We start from the raw sequence: 14,481 nt of genomic DNA, 5'->3' as shown, positions 1-14,481 counted from the left end.
AGAGAAGTGGTCACGACTTGTCGGCAATTTATCTCCTTATCGGCCACCGACCCCCATGATATCATATCATTTGCTCCCACTCGCAACCTAAAAGAAAAAAAAGAATGCCATACTATTTATTTAGTCTCTCCCACACTGACTCCACTTGCACCACAAAGATCGGCTTCAGAGTCCAGACAACCTTACCATGGAAATCAGCGATCTGAACGCCCCCGATGCAAACCTCTCACCATATTCATCTTCCCACGGAAGTCGTTGTGCAGATCATTTCCTACGTCGACGGGAATGAGCTCGATCGCCAACAGACCCTCTATGCCTGCTGTTTGGTATCACGCCAATGGTACTCCGCTGCTATCGCACCCCTCTATGAAAGGCCTCGAGTAGACTCCGGGGTCTCCTTCATGAGGTTCACGGAAACCATCAGTCCGCCAATTGGTGCACGGAAGAACAAATTGAATCTCGGCACTTTCGTACATCGATTAAACCTCAGTCACCTCGTCTATCATAGCTCTAACAGCCTCACAGCGAGACTTCTGGGCCGAATCAAAGAGAATCTAGAAGTATTCGTCGCCCCCACCCTAACCTTCTCGTACGTATACCTGTGCACTCAGACTATATATATATATATATATATATCATTCAGAAGATAACTGACACTCCAGTCCAGCATAAGTAGCCTCCCAGCGCTATCAAAATGCACCAACCTTCGAAACCTCGACCTCGCACTTGTCCACGAAGCAATCCCCTTCCTCAACCTCAAACAGGCCATAAGCCGCCTCCACAAACTTGTCACCCTTCGCCTTCCACAGTCAACCATCCTGACCGACCCCGAATCTACTAAAGTACCATGGCCCCCCTCCCTCCACCGTCTCCAGATAAGCGGACGCTTCAACCCCCTTCTAATCCCCACCTTCTCTTGGCCCCCAGCACTCACCAGTCTAACATTGAAAAATTGTTCCGAACTCTCCGTCTCAAACCTGAGCAGCCTCATGAGTAGTCCGCAACTAGGCGAAAGCCTCCAACGCCTCACCATCTCCGGCTCAAACCGCGGTCTAACCCCGGAATCCATCAACGCTATACCCGCCTTTCTACCGAATCTGAACTTCCTAAGCGTACCGGGCGACATGGTGGAAGATTCGTTCTTCATCATCCTATGCCACGTGTCCCCGCCATTGGCGCTAGAAGTACTAGAATTCGGGTTTCCGTGCGTGGACCTTAAGTTAAGCTTCGAGACGAAGACACTGATAAGTGCCCTCGATACGGGGCTGGCGAGTCTTCGCTCTGTCGGGTTCGTGGAGGATCTGGTCACAGACGAGCGCCTGGAAGAGGACGAGGAGATCGATGAGGCTCTCCAGGAACGGGAGAAGCAGCGTAGTGGATCTCAGCCTGGGGCAGAGAGTCGGGATGATAGGGAGCAGGTGGGCGTCTATTATATTTGATTTTATTTATTAATACATTGCACCATATGCATATATGCATACATGCCCAGCTACGATTTATGACTAGACCAAGACAAAAGTTTCTAATTCGGCGGTTTGAAAGATTGTTGCCTGAAAGCGTCTGTTCCGAAATACTACCAATTTTTTGTTCTATATGATGAATGCTCTGTAGTAAATCCATATTAACGTATTGCCATGATCCCAAAACCGACGATTCAAGTAGCGTTATCTAACAAATCAACATGGATAAAACCGCTTTTGACAACTACAATAAAGGCTATGAGATGGAATCGTCACGAAGAGCAGCAAGGGAACATGATCTGAAATGAAAAAAAGAAAAGCAGTTTAGACACCTACAAAGAAAAGGGTAAAGGGGATAGAATAAAAGAGAAGCCATCAAATCTAGCTTGACATCTGGATTATCAAAAATTGGGAAAAGAACAAACGAAACAAGTCCGATCTCATAATGCAGGACTCGTTGCAGGGGTACGCCTCCTGACATGACAACCTCCTCCATTACCATTTACAATTTACAACCTTAGGAAAGGGATGCAATCACAGCCGGTGCGACGCCTTCCTCCTCCGCCCGAACGGTAATCTTCGTTGTGACACCGGTCTTGCTGGAGAATGCCATCTTGATCAGGGCTGCAACCCGGCCACCTGATACCGTCTTTCCGAATAGCTTGAGCGTGTGTGTGCTGTTGCTGAGGGCCACGTCAGTTCCTTCAAGAGGTTGCAAAGATAGCGCGGAGATTAATTGTTCGGTGGCATCTGTAGTATGCTTAGTACTTTGCACGTGGCAAAATTGGCTAGGAAATGGCCTACCTGATATGCCCTTCATGTTGCTAAGTTGCAGAGTTTCGCTTTCTTCCTCTCCGTTTGCACCAGTCTGCTCCCAGACATGATCGAAGCTGCCAGCAAAAGTGGGAATAACATAATCGCTGCCTGTGAGCTCCAGATCTTCGACCTGGTACTCGTCCTCATATCCGCTGTCCTCAGGCTCACCAGTCGTAGGATCGATCTCCTTGCTCGTGAACTTCAGAATATTCGTAAATGATGTGACTGGTACGCTGTTCTCGCCAGCAAGTTTCTTAAACGTAACATATACAATTCCGGGCTCGTTTGTAGCAAGCTTGGGGGCGGGCACGATGAACTCCTCTTCCAAAACATCTTCCTCGGAGGGCGTCACAACAACAGTGACATCCTCTAGAACAGTATCCGGCAGAGTGTTCTTGATATCGTACTGCACCACAATGTGTTCCTTGAAGATATGCTTGACCGCCGTGACGACGTACTCCGTTTCGCTTTCAGTAAGTTCGACGGGAACAGAAGATTTGAGCAAGGTGCCGTACTCCTTGAGCTCTGGAATCCGCATAAGCTCCTCGGCGTACTTCTGGGTGGCAGCAACGGTGGCGGCTTCGGCAACACCATTGGCCTTGCTCTTCGGGGGACCGGTGGATGGAGCCTTGAGTGTGGGGGTTGCAGTCGTGAGTTTCTTGGTCCGTTCTTCGGCCAGGGCTTGCTCCTGAGTAACAACCGGGACCGTAGAGACGTCGAATGCCGCGGCAAACGTCTCTTTCTCTGTCGATGTCACATACATCACGAGCTGGTGCTCGAATGTGGAAAGAGAGTACATAGAGTCTAGATCCGTCAGCAAACAAATCAGGCCAGAGAAGTTTCATCCACTAAGCGTACCGTTCTTAAGGAAAAGCGACGCTGTCTCATCCTCCTCAGCCATTAAACGGAGGTTGAGAGCAGCACGATCACGCACTTCATCATCAGTGTCATCAAGACAGCGTGTGAGAAGAACAGAAACGCTTGACTTCACTTCTGGGTCCTTCTGTCCAACGCCAAACTTGGCCAAGGCTGTCACTGCAGCAGCTCGTACAATTGCATTCTCCAAAACGACTCGGTTGTAGATATAGCGAATGTACTTGGTAGGATGGGAAGTCTTGGGGCCTTCTACACCAAGAAGGTGCAGAACCCGAACGGACAGTTTGGTGAATTCACAGTCTTCAATGAACTCACAGAGATGGGCGAGAGCTGATTTATGTTAGCATTACGAAACATCAAGGGCACGGGAAGGCCTACCATCTTCCCTACTCTCAGGAACGAATTTGATCAGATCAAACATGCTCTCGACGACGCTCCGCTTAAACTCATATCCACCCTCATCCCGCAGAATGCCGCTCAGGAATGCAAGCATGCCGGCCTGCTTGCTGGGGAACTTCAGACACAGCGTGCGAATAGCCTCAACAATAGTAATCTTAAACTCGTCGGTGATATCAGCCATGAAGCCTGAGATCTGCTTCATCAGACGGTCGACACTGGCCTCGTTGCCAGTCTTGAGCAGCGTGGTAATAGCGAAAGTAGCAATGGAGCGGTTGGAGTTTGAGATCAACGATTCGATGTCAGGGTTGCAAACGTTCACCACGTGGGGCTTGAATGTTGCGAAGTTATGAAGAATGCGGATAGCTGCGAACTTGGTGATCGCCCGGGGAGAGGACAGGAACAATTGCAGGACATGGACAGCTTGAGAGGCCTCGGCATCGGTAACATCCCTCATATCGCAAATAGCCTTTGCCGCCTCGAAGTTGACCATTTCGTGCTTGTGTCGGAGCCAGCCATCAAGCATCTGCATCATAGGCTTTCTCAAGCTCTGGTCTTCTTCTGCCAACTTCGCTGCTAACCGCACCAGCAGGACAAGTGCAGCCGGGCTCTTGATCACACCAGCAGCACCATACTGCTGAACCATCTTCACAAGAGCCATACGATCATGCGAGCGCATCTGATAGAGAAGGCCAATTGCGTGGTATTGTGTCATGAAGTTCGACTGCGAGATGGCATGGGTAGAGCTGCCACCAAATCCAAGGAATCCAGTCGATTGCTTTCCGGACGATGCTGCTTCCTGCGTTTCACTCTGCCATCTGCGGACAACATCACGGGCGATCGGGAGGAGGTGGTACGAAGAGACCAGGGCGGCGGAGGAGACCGAGGGGGTCTTGTCAACAATTGCGGTCTTGATCAACCGTTCAATGCCTTGCACAGTCGTGGCCTTTTCCAACAAAAAATTAGCTCACAGTCAGCGATAAGAAGGTTGGCAATGCGCTTACATCGATGATGCGGCACAGAGCACGGATAGCGTTCGCCCGGTAGAGCACATCGCTACCGACGGCGGTATCTTTCATGATAATGCTAGTCGACATAATAACATCCTCGGCAGTGTTGGCAAGCTCTTTCAGAACGAGATATACCATTTGCCGCAGCGATGGGTCTTTGTTCTGGAACAACTTGGAAATACCGAAAAACAGCGTAGTCGCCTCGTTTGTGGGGAATTGCTCCCCGGTGAAAAGGAGGACCGCAATCTTGGTCAGAAGGGTACGACATTGTCGCGGAGAGATCGGGGAGGTGTTGAACAGTCGGGCTAGAAGTAGATAAATAAGGAAGTTTAGCCCACAGGGACCCTGTACACTCAATGCGACCCCGGGGGGATTGTTTGTGATAGTCCCTTACCATCTTGGAAGACGGAGGTTCGATCCAGCTTGATCATAGTCTGGTCGGCGTCTTCATCTTTCTTCATGTAGCTCATGATGACGGGCTGCAGGAATTGCAGCAGCTGAGACTCTCTATCTCACACTGTGTGTATAGGAACTAAACCCCGTTGAAGTGACGTCGCAGTCAATGATCGAGTAAGGGCGGGTCAGGTCCCAATGTTTAGTTATAGGTCGTGCAGGCGGTGAAACAGCGATTAGCGCACCCTCATTATCTTCCAAGAGAGACAGGGGAACGAGGTAGGGAGCGAATACGGGGACGAAGTTGAGTGGAGGATATGAGAAACCCGTCCCAGAGAAGAATGAATGGATGTTCTGCCAAAGCGTCGGACGAGGAGGTCCAGATGGCATCCAACAATCTCCAGGTGGCCTTAGTCTACTTAGGCCTTCCGCGTCTGTGGGCTTAAAGCCACCGTGGCTGACACTGCAAACTATGCAAACACGCGGCATGCATCATCACCGTTCTGAGATCTTAAATATATGGTTGACTGATACGTACCTCTTTCTACTCACTTGGTTTGCTTCTTTTTCTACCCTCTTGATATTCTCTATTTCAATTATTGTACCTTGTCATACGTCATTCCACCATGCAAGTTGAAGTCAACCCGAACGAAGATACAGAATGGTCCGCCTCTGCGCCCCCACCACATTCCCACCCCATACAATCTTAATACTCACCCCGCCGCAGGAACGATATTCTCCGCAAACACGGAATTATCCCGGAGAAGCCTCAGGATCCTGAACCTCTCATTCAAGAAGCTCTTGTTGAAGCGGAGCGCAAAGCCTACGAAAATCGACTAGAAGATAAAGATTTAGACGAACTAGACGAGCTCGAGGACGAAGAGGACGAAGAGTTCCTTGAACAATATAGGTATGGTGCCGCCGACGTTTACGGCTTCATATTGGTAAGATCCGATTGTTAATATGGAATGCAGAAAGCAACGTCTTGCAGAGCTCTCTACACTCCAGAAAACCAGCCTATACAACCAGGTCTACCCTCTTCAGAAAGTCGACTACGCAAGAGAGGTGACTGAGGCATCTAATAACGCCTTTGTACTTGTGCATCTGTCCTCATCAACGAGCGGCAATGCTGAGTCGCAGCGCTTGACGGAGCTATGGCGGCAGCTGGCTACTAAGTTTGGCGACATCAAGTTCTGCGAGATTCGCGGCAATATGTGCATTGAAGGGTATCCGGATAGAAACACCCCGACAATCTTAGTGTATAAGGATGGTGAGATAAGAAGACAGCTCGTAACACTAAAGGAACTTAAGGGCCCTCGGACGACGATCGAAGGTAAAGTCCAATCCATGTCCATCAGTAGAGGAGCTTTTCTCTATGTGGTGTCAAGTCTCGGTATTAATGTCTATGCCTCGATAGATCTCGAAAGAATGCTCTTAGACTTAGGCGCCCTCAAGGAGAGTGATGTACGTTTGAAGAAGCGATCTGACGACTCAGATGACAATCGTCCATCGAAGATAAGGCAGTCTCGGGTAGAAGATGATGATGACGACTGGGATTGAAAGCTACTATAATACTACTGCAACAGTAGAATGGCATGATCACCTTCTCGCCCATGCGTGATGCTTCTCCTTAGTGTGCAGCATCTCTGTGCATCCTATTATCTTCCAACCTGATCAATCAACCCACATCTGGCATGTACTGTTATTTGTATTGTTAATAGTTCTTAAGCAGCTAAGTGGTCCTGGAGACCTATTGTTTGTACAAACAATCATTCCCGAGCCTTACTTCCATTGTTCATCCATTTGAAAGGACGATCCAAGATCGAAGATGGATATCGACCAATCTCCAGAGTTGTCGACATAAAATGTACAGCATGGCATCAATTTTGTTCTGATACACACGATCCACGGGCTCAAGTAGAAGGTTAAATGAAGTTGAAAATATTTTATTTCTCTATTTTGGGTTGAAACGTACGGAGTAGAACTGAGAGGTATAAGATATTCCAGGAGAGAAAGGGTGGAGAAAAGAAGGCAAGGGGAAGGTACAAAAAAAACAAATAAAAACAAAGAAAAAAGATATCGACAAGGACGCGATTTGAACGCGCGACCCCGAAGGGATAAGATAACATCCAATGTTGGATTCACTAGATGACAATTAGGATATGAAGTGTTGTTTGGAGGAAGTAAATGAACATACAGTCTTACGTCTTAACCACTCGACCACCTTGCCTCGGATGAAGGATTTTGCGGCCATGAGGCCAAGTGAAGGGCTTTCTTATACGACCTACTTGTAAGTAGCAATAACACACTAATAAGAAATCACATCGAAGTGTCTTTTACCGCCTGGGGAGCGGTAGCCATCGTTGTGAGAAAGAACTGAAAAATGAAAAGCAAAAAAACGACAAGGACGCGATTTGAACGCGCGACCCCGAAGGGATAAGATATCATCCAAGAGGGATTCACTGGGTGAATATTAGTCATGAACTTAATTTGTACAGGAAAACATGGCAACATACAGTCTTACGTCTTAACCACTCGACCACCTTGCCACTGGTGCATGGGTGATTTCTGATATTTGCCCTGAGTAAAGGTAAAGTTATTCTGTCTCAACATAAAGCAAGGATGTCGTCCAAGGGTCCAACGTACATTTAGGGAAGAAAAAAAGTTCATATGTTTCTTGTCTTCTTTTGATTCGAGGAACTGAGTCTAGCATTCTGGTCGAGAACCAGTTCATAATGTTAAGTAAATATGTAGATGTCTCGCCATGCTTGGATTCTGTAAACAAGGATATCTCTTAGTATAAGACATCACTATCTTTGCATTCTGCTGCTTTCCCTCTCGAACGCATTCTTAAATCTAACCCCTTTATCGTCCGTGTAACCCCCATTCACAAAGTACCTCAGCTCCTCAGGTAAACCTTCTAGTAACTGAGGTTGGAAATGCAGGTATCTTCTCGGTGTCCGGCTGATCTGTACGTAACCAATGCCGTTCAGCCAATCCAACAAAGTCCAAATAGCCACTGTTTCGGCACTAGAGGGCTACTGCATATCGGAGTTGCTTCTTATGGATGGCAACCAGCCTGATCCGGACTGTCAGAGCTACTTGCAAGATGGGTCCATACTGGAAGTCAATATTTACCTCTCAGTTATTATAATCTGTCCTTCCAACTTCGTAATCTCTGGACAAATGCCATTAAGAAGTACATCGATAAGCTTTTCCTTACCTACTGTACCGATAACATGCTTGTATGGAATATGTCTCAAATTAACATCAGCTTGCTTCACCAGGTAGTCCATGATTGTGCTTATCGTTTGACGAAGAGTTGGAAACTTGATTGTTGGGGTGATGAGATAGGACTCCTGGACCTCTTTTAGCATTGAGTATGACAGAAAACGTTTTGATGCGCTTACTAGATTATCTCCATTCGCTTCAACGGCTTGTGATTGGGGGCTTGGTGAAATGCATCGAGAGGTGAATGAAACTGTCTGTTGTTTGCTGGGTTATTGACTTGATCCTAAGTTCCCACGCTTCCGTGATGCAGATCCCGGTATCTCATGATGAAACATTTTTCTTTGGCTACATGAAGGTTCATGCCCCTTGCGATGACATAGATCACACACAGGACAGGATGGGCAATCGTCAATGACGTGCCCATATGCGCGACAGTATGAGCACGGGAGATAAGGACATCTTAGGGTACGATGGGCCCCCATGATACCGCATCCTTCACAGGCAGGTGGATCGGGGTTGTAAGACATGATGGATATTTGAAGCTTGATAGGAGCAACAACTGGCTTTCAGTTGCCGGGAGGTGGTCGCAGATGTCACCATGTCTCATGAGGCATTCTCTGGTTGTGATATTTTTTTTTTTTTTTTTAAAAAAAAAAAAATAATTAAGCAAAAATGGGAGGAAAATGAAAGGAATGAGTTTGAGGCGCAGCTGGGTAAACAAGAGGGGAATTGTGTCTAGTCCTTGAGGGCCGCCTACATATGGGAAATGCAGCCGTAGACGGCCTCAGTAGCTGTCAATTTTAGCATCAGTTACACAGTTTCTCGTATTCTATTTATAAGAATCTCCCAAATTCCAGTAGGAAGTGATATAAAAATCATTATGACCATAAACCGAATGCGCCAATCAACTAGCGCCATAAACACACCGTACCCAGATTCGAAAGAGCAAGCGTCACATCGTAGATTTCAAAACTCAGAGAAGGTCATCATCATTAGCAGCCGCGCTTTCTTCGAGTGCCTTGAGCACCTCGGCCTCGGGGAAAGCAGGGCCTTGTCCATCACACTGAGTTATGTTCTTCAGTCGTTCCGAGACATCTTTGATGTCTACTAAACCGCGCTTGAATAGCTCATGCCCTTGGATTAGGTCCCACGTAGCACCGGCACCGAGTAATTTCTCCCCTGTCTTCGCGCAGGTTGACACTCGATGGAGACGGGATGATTCGCCCTTTGGCACCAGCTCGGAGTAAAAATCTGTAGGCGTATATTTCAACGGCCCTGTCGTGGTTGGCTCGTCTGAGTGGTTATGTGTTCGGTCACCGGAGCCCGAAGTTGCCCGCAGAATCTCATTCTCTGTTGTAAACCGGGCTAACTCCCGCTTCAAGCGTTCGTTATCTGCCACCAAGTTGGATGATGCTTGCTCCAGGTTGTTAACCTTTTCCTCTAACTCTCGCACATGTCGCTCCTTTCGTTCACGAAACGCGCGTTGACTATCGCATCGAGAGAAGAAGAAGGTTAGTCAGGCCAGCTACCCCTCACCGAGAGAGTTGTTGTTTTCTTGCGACAAACACTCCAAAGAAGGTGTTGAACCTACGCTGCTCTGTTCTGGGCCTTGCGCTTCGATTGCGCTGGAGTCATAGACTCCTTTTCCTCGCTACTACTCCGGCCGAAACCTGGTTCTCCATCCAACGACGTCGGCTCGGTCGGTTGGCCGAAGATATCACTGCCAGAGGCGGAATGCTTCGAGAATGACTCGGGTGGAGAGTGTGGCGGATGTCCGAACGATGCGGCGGGGTTCTGGAAGCGAAACGAGGGGTCGAAGGACTGATAAGTCTGTATCCCCTTGCCACGGTCAGTGAAACAGGACTCAGCTTTAGCCGACCAACAAGAGGAATGCGGACCAACGAGGCGAGAGTATCCTGGATGTCATCGGTCTGTGGGTTTCGCTGGTGGTTGTCATCGTCGTTCTGACCAAGGGGCGGCGCTCCTTGCAAGTTGTATAAAGAGAACGGTTGGGATTGGGGATTGGGATAGTATGGGTACTCCATCTCTTAGGTTCTTGAGCGATCTCCTGAACATACAATAGGGGGTTTAAAGAGGAGCAAAAGCCGCGATCGTAAAATAAGGTCGGGCCTAAAAAACCCGGGGGTGGGCATTTACCATTGGGTCTTGGATTTATCCGTGTATTTTTACACACCCCGTATTACATGAACTTCCCTTTCTGTTGCTGTCCTGTATCCGGAAGTAACGAGTATTAGGTATTGATATACAATTCCTAGTCCAGTGGAACTCGTACAATTCAGGTTATGTTGGTCTCCATCCAACCACATACGGCCATTCCATTCATATCCTCAAGGGAAGAAACTGTTAGGCCCAAGTGAGGTCCCATGTCATTGACCCTAGTCACTGTTTTGTTAGGCCTAGTTTAGCCGCCAATCTCCGATGGTACCCAGATAAAAACAGTAATCCAGTTGACACCTCATACCTTACCTACAACTGTAAGGGTCCAAGGTACAAGGATATAGTATATACTGGGTACAACAATACTAGGTCTCGTTTTCCTACACCAAGCCAGGATCTGAAAGCTACAGGGTGAGAGAAGTTGATTACGGAGAATGATTATTCAGGAGCAACAAATAACTTGGATTATATGTCGAATACAAGACAGGCGCATTCGAAGAAACCCCAACAGCTGTTCCTTCTTTACGACAACCGGCGCCATTTGGTTTCAAGTTGTCCAACGTCCCCGGGCAGCCCGGTTACCTTCGAATGTTGTCCAGTCTTCTTCACATAACAAGAGAGGAGCGAGAGCAACGGAACACATAAAATATCACAAAGGAAAACAACCTCGCACGACGCAATACCACCCCGGAAGCGACCCTAGCCATTTTCCGTCGCCAGTTACCGATTGTAGAGACGTGCTTTCCTAATGTCCAAATCATCGTGTGCAATACCATCACCCGTGCCATCCAGTTCTCGTACGGCATGCTGAAGTATTGAACGTTCACCCCTGGACATCAAAAATACCCACTTCCCACACATCCTTCACGCGTCATACCTTCATACTCATCGTCCCCAATGTTGCGTCGATAATAACATAATAACAGTCTGGAATGCTGAAATGTGTAAAACAGGAGATCAAAAGACGATTGCAGAGCAAGGGGAGGGAAAATGAAACAAAACAATGAATGATATATCCGAGGGTCTTCAGTGGCAGGCATCAACTGCAAGACACCCCTCGTTCTGTCAAGAGACAGAAGATTTTCATTTTGCATCTCCTTCGGTCTAACCCTCCCGGTCGGTTTCAAAAGATGGCTTAAAGATCCTGGACAAACATGACAACCGAGGAGAGATGACGTAAAATAGCCACAGTAATAGCGTTGTTTCTCTCTACCAAGGTCTTCCCATGTGCAAATCGAATGTAATGTTTCTGAGTACGCATTCGAATGTTCGATTACGGAGACTCAGACACGATGGGGAAGACCAGATAAACCAGCAGGCAGATCGGGGGAAAAACGCGGCGGATCGAAACGGCGAAAACCGGAAGACGATCGAAAACGGGATGACGGGCTAACAGAGAATGCAATGAAGTGAAATAAAAAAAGAAAGAATGGAGACCCAAGGCGAAAGAAGTCGGAGGATTTGCTGCAGGTGGCAAAAGGTTACCAGCATCACGATGCTCTTGGGTTCTTCAGATAATGGGATGCCAACATGCAGGAAGCCAAACTATCATCAAGGGAGAACAGCTGAGCTACCCTGCCATGTTGCATAATTAGTACCACTGAGCACCGTATCCATCGTCCCGCTTCGAGCGGCTACCGGCAGGCCCATAAGCACCTGAAGCAGCAACCTTGGAAGCAGAACGCAGCCTAACGCCGAAGACTATGAGATTAGTCAGATTCTAGGATTCAAGGCGACCTCTACGTGCGGGGTCAAGGCAAATCACCAAACGCAGAGGAAAGGGGTTCCCTACACGGAACCTAGGTTTCAGATACTCACATCCTGTCACTCCCTCCCACAGCACGGTTGGTGTCGGGGGTGTTGTCGAGAGTTCCACGTTCGATGACCTTGCGGCGCTGGCTTGAGATAGCACCAGGCTTAGCAGCAGCACCAGGGGTGCCCATCGGTGCAGCAGCTGCCACGCCTTGGCGGCGCTGCTGTTCCTCCACTTCCTTATCCTTCTTGTTGCTGGCATCCACAATCATGGCGGCATTCTTCTGGTACTTGTAGACGGTCCAGTCGAAAACGTAGTCGTACTGGAAAGACTCGCGGACGAAAAGGTCACGGAAAATCTTGCGGAGGTACGAGTAATCGGGCTTATCATCGAAACGCAGGGAACGGGTGTAGTTCAAGTAGATCGAGAATTCGTTGGGGAATCCACGGCAAAGGACCTCAGTGGGCGTGGTCATCTTCTTCTCCATGATGCGGTCATACTTCTGCTTCTTAGTGGCAGCCTTAAGTCCCTGCCAAGGGAGAGTGCCACGGCAGAAGTAGAGCATGACGTATCCCAGAGACTCCATGTCATCGCGGCGAGACTGTTCAACACCCAAGTGAGTGTTGATACTGGCGTAACGGGCAGTTCCGGTAAGGTTCTTGTTCTCGCGGTAAGGAATGTGGAAGTGCGTCTTGGGGTCACGATATTTCTTGGCCAAACCGAAATCGATCACATTGACCTGGTTTCCGCGCTTGCCAATGCCCATGAGGAAGTTGTCGGGCTTAATGTCACGGTGAATGAAAGACTTGGCATGGATATACTCGATGCGGGAAATGAGTTGATCAGCCAGGAGAAGCACGGTCTTGAGCGAGAACTTGCGGTTGCAGAAGTTGAATAGGTCCTCCAGACTGGGACCCAAAAGGTCGATAACCATAGCATTATAGTCGCACTCAGTACCGAACCAACGGACGAATGGAATGCCAACACCACCAGCAAGAGACTTGTAAACACGAGCCTCGTACTCAAGTTGAGGGTGCTTAGCCTTGACACTCTCGAGCTTAATAGCAATCTCCTCACCGGAGATGATATTGGTTCCTTAAGTTCTGTCAGTCAATGTTGACCAGCCTGATTATTGCCATTCCAAAGAGATAATACGCACCGAGATAGATATCACCAAAGCTACCGCTTCCAATCTTGCGGCCAATGCGGTATTTGTTACCGACACGCAAATCCTAGGAGCCTTTCTTAGACATGAACGCTCGACGGAAAGGTAGAGCAATAGACTACGTACCATGGTCGTCATCTTGAGTAAAAGCACACACAGCTGACGGCTGTGGCTGTAAGATCACAAAGACTGTAGCTCGGATTGTCAGATACCAATTTGAAAGGGTTGCATGGACCGAATTCAAAGTAATCAAGGGCGTATTTAAGTAAGAAACTCTGCAGGATGAACACAGAATGAGGCTAGGATAGGAGGGGAAGAGAATGGTCACGATGAAGCAGGCTGCCTTCGGCGCGTAGTTACTTGGCACAGTGAATTAGCCCACTGAGGCTAGGACCAGCAGGGAATGCCTGGCAGTGAAGCACCGAGGAACACAAGAAACAGAACAGGTGTGTAACGACCAGTCCGGACCAAAAAAAAATAGTGAGAGTCTGACAAACCTTGTGGAAAGAGGCGGGTGAGAAGAGATGAGTGAGATAGCGGTGATGTCGACCGTTGGGGCTCCGACCGACCAGAAAGGCAAAAAGGCGGAGAGGGAAAAAGGAGATGAGGTGGTGACTTGACGTGCCTTTGAAAGAGGCTGACAAGGAAATACGGGCGAGTGGAAAACCAACAAAAAGAGGAAAAAGGGAGAAGGAACAGAAAAGTGGAAACAAATGGCAATAAATCAAGGACAACGCCTTGATACCAGAAGGTGGGATGGAAGGAAAGAAGGGAAAGAAGAGAGAGAAAGAGAAGAAGAGAAAGAGAGTAAGATTGCGAGTGAGAGTGAGAGGGGGCGGGTAAAGGCCGGTGATCACTTTGGCTGTGGTTGGCGGTCGCAGCTTGTCACAGCGGTCTGCCGTAGGAGCTGTTACATTTCAATTACGACCCGGGGGTCCATTACCTTACCTCCAGGTTGGGTATTTTTGTAATTTTGTTTTAAAAGTATTAGGCAGTAAACAAATCTGGTCAGGCAAAGAACACCATAGGGTAGAAAGAATTATTACAATCAGAAAAATAATTAGAAAACCCATAGTTTTCTATTTTTCTATTTTTAAAAATGTGAAGAAATTTAATATATCTTGGACCGGACGCTCAGTAAGTCGGTGAAGAAACTTGTCACTAGGAGGGCGTAAATAGTGTTTTGTTTAACGTTTGTTTTCT

The 14,481-nt window shown here is 48.0% G+C and overlaps 6 protein-coding genes across 6 annotated transcripts; 3 read left to right on the top strand and 3 right to left on the bottom strand.

Annotated features, from left to right (window-relative positions):
* The first annotated feature begins 99 nt into the window (after positions 1–99).
* Positions 100–1,549, top strand: BDV27DRAFT_52840 (F-box domain protein). Its single transcript, XM_032076860.1, has 2 exons — positions 100–589; positions 668–1,549. Exons 1-2 carry the CDS (start codon positions 216–218, stop codon positions 1,437–1,439), a joined length of 1,146 nt encoding a protein of 381 aa, XP_031922619.1. The 5' UTR covers positions 100–215; the 3' UTR covers positions 1,440–1,549.
* Positions 1,550–1,563: 14 nt separating this feature from the next.
* On the bottom strand, positions 1,564–5,326 carry BDV27DRAFT_135909 (coatomer subunit gamma). The gene is made up of 6 exons (XM_032068651.1): positions 4,953–5,326; positions 4,553–4,863; positions 3,531–4,494; positions 3,135–3,482; positions 2,265–3,080; positions 1,564–2,210 (listed from the first exon to the last, which is right to left on the bottom strand). The coding sequence occupies exons 1-6, from the start codon at positions 5,026–5,028 to the stop codon at positions 1,978–1,980; spliced, it is 2,748 nt and encodes a 915-aa protein (XP_031922618.1). The 5' UTR covers positions 5,029–5,326; the 3' UTR covers positions 1,564–1,977.
* A 166-nt stretch (positions 5,327–5,492) lies between these two features.
* Positions 5,493–6,808, top strand: BDV27DRAFT_135908 (phosducin family protein). Its single transcript, XM_032068650.1, has 4 exons — positions 5,493–5,615; positions 5,679–5,861; positions 5,926–6,284; positions 6,369–6,808. The coding sequence occupies exons 1-4, from the start codon at positions 5,578–5,580 to the stop codon at positions 6,509–6,511; spliced, it is 723 nt and encodes a 240-aa protein (XP_031922617.1). The 5' UTR covers positions 5,493–5,577; the 3' UTR covers positions 6,512–6,808.
* A 2,167-nt stretch (positions 6,809–8,975) lies between these two features.
* Positions 8,976–9,990, bottom strand: rsmA (putative bZIP transcription factor (Fcr3)). The gene is made up of 2 exons (XM_032068649.1): positions 9,774–9,990; positions 8,976–9,669 (listed from the first exon to the last, which is right to left on the bottom strand). Exons 1-2 carry the CDS (start codon positions 9,815–9,817, stop codon positions 9,156–9,158), a joined length of 558 nt encoding a protein of 185 aa, XP_031922616.1. The 5' UTR covers positions 9,818–9,990; the 3' UTR covers positions 8,976–9,155.
* On the top strand, positions 9,774–10,255 carry BDV27DRAFT_135903 (uncharacterized protein). Its single transcript, XM_032068648.1, has 2 exons — positions 9,774–10,012; positions 10,081–10,255. Exons 1-2 carry the CDS (start codon positions 9,953–9,955, stop codon positions 10,180–10,182), a joined length of 162 nt encoding a protein of 53 aa, XP_031922615.1. The 5' UTR covers positions 9,774–9,952; the 3' UTR covers positions 10,183–10,255.
* Positions 10,256–11,951: 1,696 nt separating this feature from the next.
* BDV27DRAFT_149482 (casein kinase 1 family protein) lies at positions 11,952–13,416 on the bottom strand (the record flags this gene model as incomplete). Its single annotated transcript, XM_032071059.1, has 4 exons — positions 11,952–12,048; positions 12,179–13,208; positions 13,273–13,345; positions 13,405–13,416. 4 exons carry the CDS (start codon positions 13,414–13,416, stop codon positions 11,952–11,954), a joined length of 1,212 nt encoding a protein of 403 aa, XP_031922614.1.
* Between the last annotated feature and the right edge of the window lie 1,065 nt (positions 13,417–14,481).

The sequence above is a fragment of the Aspergillus caelatus genome, assembly GCF_009193585.1.
Source record: "Aspergillus caelatus strain CBS 763.97 unplaced genomic scaffold BDV27scaffold_257, whole genome shotgun sequence".
Lineage (NCBI taxonomy): Eukaryota > Fungi > Ascomycota > Eurotiomycetes > Eurotiales > Aspergillaceae > Aspergillus > Aspergillus caelatus.
This window is presented reverse-complemented; position numbering and strand designations above follow the sequence as displayed.

Coding starts and splice junctions, on each gene's coding strand:
- BDV27DRAFT_52840 (XM_032076860.1), top strand. CDS start 216: ATGCAAACCTCTCACCATATTCATCTTCCCACGGAAGTCGTTGTGCAG. Junction 590..667: donor GCCCCCACCCTAACCTTCTC/GTACGTATACCT, acceptor ACTCCAGTCCAG/CATAAGTAGCCTCCCAGCGC.
- BDV27DRAFT_135909 (XM_032068651.1), bottom strand. CDS start 5,028: ATGAGCTACATGAAGAAAGATGAAGACGCCGACCAGACTATGATCAAG. Junction 3,081..3,134: donor GTCGCTTTTCCTTAAGAACG/GTACGCTTAGTG, acceptor TGACGGATCTAG/ACTCTATGTACTCTCTTTCC. Junction 2,211..2,264: donor CAACATGAAGGGCATATCAG/GTAGGCCATTTC, acceptor AGCATACTACAG/ATGCCACCGAACAATTAATC.
- BDV27DRAFT_135908 (XM_032068650.1), top strand. CDS start 5,578: ATGCAAGTTGAAGTCAACCCGAACGAAGATACAGAATG. Junction 5,616..5,678: donor CCGAACGAAGATACAGAATG/GTCCGCCTCTGC, acceptor ACCCCGCCGCAG/GAACGATATTCTCCGCAAAC. Junction 6,285..6,368: donor CCCTCGGACGACGATCGAAG/GTAAAGTCCAAT, acceptor ATGCCTCGATAG/ATCTCGAAAGAATGCTCTTA.
- rsmA (XM_032068649.1), bottom strand. CDS start 9,817: ATGACTCCAGCGCAATCGAAGCGCAAGGCCCAGAACAGAGCAGC. Junction 9,670..9,773: donor AAGGCCCAGAACAGAGCAGC/GTAGGTTCAACA, acceptor TCGATGCGATAG/TCAACGCGCGTTTCGTGAAC.
- BDV27DRAFT_135903 (XM_032068648.1), top strand. CDS start 9,953: ATGTCCGAACGATGCGGCGGGGTTCTGGAAGCGAAACGAGGGGTCGAA. Junction 10,013..10,080: donor GGGTCGAAGGACTGATAAGT/CTGTATCCCCTT, acceptor AGGAATGCGGAC/CAACGAGGCGAGAGTATCCT.